The 5248-nt window shown below is 43.3% G+C and overlaps 1 protein-coding gene across 1 annotated transcript; it reads left to right on the top strand.

The window, feature by feature from the left end:
• Nucleotides 1–276: 276 nt before the first annotated feature.
• LOC102210583 (retinitis pigmentosa 1-like 1 protein) lies at nucleotides 277–4996 on the top strand. The gene is made up of 2 exons (XM_005724228.1): nucleotides 277–506; nucleotides 2767–4996. Exon 2 carries the CDS (start codon nucleotides 2775–2777, stop codon nucleotides 4431–4433), a length of 1659 nt encoding a protein of 552 aa, XP_005724285.1. The 5' UTR covers nucleotides 277–506; nucleotides 2767–2774; the 3' UTR covers nucleotides 4434–4996.
• Nucleotides 4997–5248: the final 252 nt, after the last annotated feature.

Below are 5248 nucleotides of genomic sequence, written 5' to 3'. Positions count from 1 at the left end.
TGGTGGTTTTACTGACACAAAGCTTTCTCATGCATAATTTATATTACACCCATACTTCTGTGAGGGGAGGTGGGCACTAACTTGATTTTTTTAGAATTACTTTTTTGGCTGAGGAAAAGCAGAGGACACACGCACACTCACACACAGATGCAGTTTCTTAAAGTGTAATAAGCGATGGTTCGTTAATAATCATTCTTAACTTCCCAGATGGCTTTCTACAACAAATTCGCCAGAGTGGGTGTGCGAGGGAGGAGGGGTTAAAGACTGGGAGGGTGTAGATTGCAGACAGAGCGGTAGTGGGGTTGGCTGGATTGTGATATCGACAGATGTCTAGAAAATTGTGTGAGGGGCACTCGTCGGATAGTCTACAACACACGGACCCCAGGCTGCACCTCGGAGAGCAGGGGCGGAATCTGCAGCTGTCACTCCAAAAAGCCTTACCTCCATTACCACATCCAGCCACAGATTGCAAAAGAAGCCGAGCTGGTTACGCACTAGAAATACAGGTAAGTGTCGTCACAATGATTTTTTAAAAAAATGATTTCATTTTTTAAAATGTTTTATATTGAATTTCGAGCAGTGCGATGTTGTAAAAAAGAAAGAAAGAAAGAAAGGTCTTCCTACCTGTGATGAATCTAGTTTATCTGCTTTTATCATTCCTGCTGTGCTGCTTTTTTCTTTATTTTTATAGACTGCAGCTGAAAATGTGTTTAATAAAGGGAAGACTTTTTTTGTTCTCAGTTGTTGAATCAGCGTCTTCCAGGCAAGAAGCGCTTTTTAAAAAGTAGGCCAGGCGCTTGAAATCCTTCTGCCATTATAACGAAACCGCAGAACAAAGTTGTTAGTGTGGACGCAGTCAACACATTGTTGTAGAGAATTTCGTATTTTTTTTCACGCTTATGTGCGCGAGAGGCATTTTCAAAGCAGCTGGACACACAAAAAAAGAAGAAGGGCAGAGCAGCTGAGGGAAGCGGTGGGTGGGTGGGTGGCTTTGAAAAGGGGGGATGGATACCCCTCTATAGCCTTTATCCTTCAAATCTTCCAGCATAACGTTAAATCCACCTGGTTATAGCGACTAATTGAAGTCCGCACTAAAGTAGGTCCCGAGCCTGGGGTCGTCTTTTTTCCCCCCTGTCAACTTTGTCCAAACCGTTACTTTTATCGGGATGTAACGCCTAGCGAGGAATCACAGTCCTTTGTTACCGGCCGGCACATGCTGCCGGTTACATGCACGCCTCCTTTATCTTCCCGGTGTTTTAGCGTGAAGAATTTTATCTACTTTTTGACCAACTGGAAAATCGGCTTTACACAGTAATAAACTGTTACATTGGATTATTTCAGTGGTCTGAAATATGAAGTCTTCCCACATTATAAAATTTTGCTTTGTCTGACTGGGAGGCCCCGTGACACTGGGAACATGAATGGGCGAATTAAAAAAATTAAAATAAAATAAATATCCTCACGAACACGATCAGGCACATAATACAAGTAAGATAGAAGCGAGTGGAATAGAATTAAAAAAAAATAAATGCACTTTTTATTTTTTATTTTTTGTTGTTTTAATTGGAAGGTTTATAGAATCCAAATTGCTATATTGGGTTGGCTCTCCGGTATGTGTCGCATCCTGTCATTAATGCCCTCCTGCAGCACTATGGACAGTTCCACTATGGTTGTTCGTACCTGTGCCAACATGCTTCACTGCAGGTGAAAACTCCAGCATGTGGCAGTTTTGCAGGAAAAAAAAAATCAATCAATCAAACAAACAAACAAGAACGCTGAACAGTATTTCTGCCTTATTAAATGAAAATGTTCCATGTAAAAAAAAAATCTGTCTGTATCTTTAGTGGGAATCAGGGTGTTTAAGTACTCCACTCTTATGAATAATTTAGGCCTGTATTCAGAAAGTCTGCAAGGTTCGCTGAAAACCAATTGCAGGGATGAAGCTGAGCTCCCAGTTTTGCTTTAAGGAAGTTATGTGGCAATCATTACACTTCACTTCCTCCACAGTCAAAGCATGATCACACGGAAGTACGTGTCTGTAACATATTTTCTGTACTGGCAGAATGACAGTTGTGGTTTGTGCTGAAAATCCACATTTTTCAGCTAGTTTAGATGAATGGATATAACTACAAACTCTGGGTGATCGCTGCCTGCATGCTGGGAAACTTATGACACTACTGAGGGAGAAATAGTTGTGCATCTACATCATAGATGTTCAACTCAGACTTGTGGGTTCACTTGGCGCTGATCCTCACCACGCATTCCTTAAAGGGTAGTGGGTCTGCTTGGTTGCCTGATCTCACTGAGGTTCCCATGCGCTGACATTGGTTTTCCAGACAAATTGCAAATGGCAGACATCATTTCCTAATTGAACTTCTGGTTTACTTTAACATAAGACACTTCTTTACTGAAATGAAAGCGCTTCTTCATTTAGTTCTCCTTATATTCCCTCTAGTCATCTAAATGTAATTTCATTAAATTTAGAACATTATAGAATATTATATGCTTCTATTAGATCTAAGAAAAGCTTAAAAACTATGTATTTAGTCTAGACATACTAGATTATTTTCATCCATTTAGTGGAACGTTTTAGTTTGTATGGTTTCCTTGTGTGTGCAAGGACTTTTGATCCACAACCCAGGGATGGGGTCACATCTGGGGTACTGGGAACATGAACATATATTAGACTCCCCCTGAACATGAACTTAACATTTACGACTAAATAAAAAGGCCAAAACCCAATCAATTTCTTATTTTTTCCTCTAGGAAACATCATGGGAGGCAAGCTGAGCAAAAAAAGAAAAGGATATGATGTGAGCGATCCAAAAGACAAGAAGGATGAATCCCCTGCAACAGTTGCAAGTGCAGACAACTCTGCTAAAGGGGAAGGTGGAGCCCCGCCTACAGGAGAAGAGACAACAGCAGAGGCAGGCAACGTAGAAGACGAAAAGGCTGTGACAGCAGAGGCAGCGGTACCTCAAGAGTCCGAAGCACCTGAAAAATCTGAGAAGGAACCAGCAGCACAATCAGATTCCCCAGCTGTGGAAGAACCAGTAGCATCCACTGTTAAGGAACCAGTTGCAGCAGCAGCGCCAGAGGATGTAGCTCCAGTTGTAGAGGAACCAGTCGTGGCAGCAGATGAAGCCGCTACAGTAGCAAAAGAACCAGCTGCGGGAGTGGATAAAGCAGCTCCAGTTGTAGAAGAACCAGTTGTGGCAGTGGAGGAAGTAGCTCCAGTTAAAGAAGAACCAAGTGCAGAATCAAAAGAGCCAGTTCCAGAAAAAGAAGAAGCAACTGTAGTATTGGAACAAAGTGCAGCAGTACAAGAGCAAGCTCCAGAAGACCTTGCAGTGGCTGCTGTAGCAGAGAAACCTTCTGCCCCAACATCAGAAGAATCTGTGCCAGTCGAAGCTGAACCCAAGTCTGAAGAGGTCCATGAAGAAGAATCTGTTGCAGTCGCTGAATCTGTGTCAGAGGCCACCAAAGAGCCAGAGCCCATCCCAGAGACTGAGCCTGAAGCTACTGTGGAGGAGACTGTGGTCTCTGCAGCTGTCCCTGAGCCTGAACTGGTGGCTGAGCCAGCAGCTGAACCAGTGCTGGAGTCAGCCACAGAACCAGAGGAAGAGCCCAAGCAAGAGCCAGAGCAAGCAGCAGAGCCAGAGGTGGAGCCAGAGAAAGAAGGAGAGCCTGAGCAAGTACTGGAGCCAGAACTAAAACAGGAACCAGAGCCAGAGATTGTGGAGACAACAGAACCTGAGCCTGAAACAGAACAAGCCCCAGAGGCAGAGCTGGAACAAACATCACAGCCAGGACCTGAGCAAGAGGCTGAGGCTTTGAAAGCTGCAACAGAGGATCAAGTGGAAGAAACTGAAGCTGAGCCGGCTGTAGCCACTTCTGATGTGAGTGAAGTGGCGACTGTGGGAGGAGACTCTTCTGATGTCACGAAGGCTACCGCAGAGGATACCCTCACTGATCAAGCTGCAAAAGAGGAATCTTTTACACCAGAAGCTTCCAGCACTGAGGTGCCAGATGAGCTCAAGGAAGCAGAACTTGTATCTGAGGTTGTCATTGCCTCTGCGTGCGAAGCTGCTGTCGAATCTGAAAAGGCAGCTGAGCCCTCCGTGGAAGCAGTGCCTCAAGCAGAGCCGGAGGTGGAAAAGAAGTTGGAAAATGGAGATTTAAAGAGCCCCTCTGTTACCGAGGATGCAATTCCATCTGTGAATGGGGAGTGTAGAGATCCTGACACTGCCATGGCCACACAGGCAGAGGAATGTGTTAATGGGGGTGAAATGCCAGAGGAGATCCCTATCAAGGAGCCGAGTGACCTTGAACTGAAAAAGGACTTGAACCTGAGTGGGGATGGTCCAGAATTTCCTGATGCAGTCTCAGACATGGTGGATGGCCTGAGCACTGAGGTCACTCAAGAAGCTTAAAAGCAGGAAGCATCATTCAAATCAAGTATAACCCCCCCGTGGTGCAAGAAAGCCGTCGAGGTATCACAAACACAGCTACGCTTTCTGAAATGCTGTAACCACTGCAATCTCTTTAGTGGCAACTCAGGCAAAAAGGATGCTTTCTCTTGAGTAACCAAAAACGAAGCCCAACCACTTGAGGATAGAAGGACACAGGGAGATATTTATAGTGAGATGGAAGTGCCGTGAAGAGACTGAAGTTTGGAATTCGAGTACTGAAAGGCAGTGAAGCTGGACAGCTTGGCAAAAAAAAATAAAAAATACTGGACAGCAAAAACGACATTGTTCAGTAAAATAAAGGAATGTGTCCGTGTGTGTGAGGCCGATGAATATTACAAAGTGGCTTAATGGAAAATCTGTCATTATTAGTATATTATTTGATTTTAGAAACTCAAATATCCTTTCTATTACTATATGCAAAGACGTGATGTGTTTTGGCCTTTTATAGTAATGGTACCTGTAAGGATTGTTTAATTAAAACCAATTGTTCAGAATAGAGAATAAAAAGAGACTGTTTTAGTCTACAGTGATCTTCTTTTTCTTTCAAACGTTCTCTCAGCATCAAACGCATCTGAGGCCTTGGGTTACTAATATTAATAGTACTTTAAGCTGTGACTCAGATCATCTGTCATTCTTCTTTCTTTTACTTAAAAAAAAAAGAGTTAGATAACAAATATTACGCTTATGGATACGAGCCCATTTGGTTTGTGTGTCACAAAATCTACTTCGAATTCAATTCAAAGACTTTTTATGAATCATTTGCCTCAAATGGAAAT

This window comes from Pundamilia nyererei, unplaced genomic scaffold, assembly GCF_000239375.1.
Source record: "Pundamilia nyererei isolate P.nyererei 1_Seehausen unplaced genomic scaffold, PunNye1.0 scaffold00011, whole genome shotgun sequence".
Lineage (NCBI taxonomy): Eukaryota > Metazoa > Chordata > Actinopteri > Cichliformes > Cichlidae > Pundamilia > Pundamilia nyererei.
The sequence above is the reverse complement of the archived record's forward strand: the minus strand, read 5'-3'. Positions and strand labels throughout refer to the sequence as shown.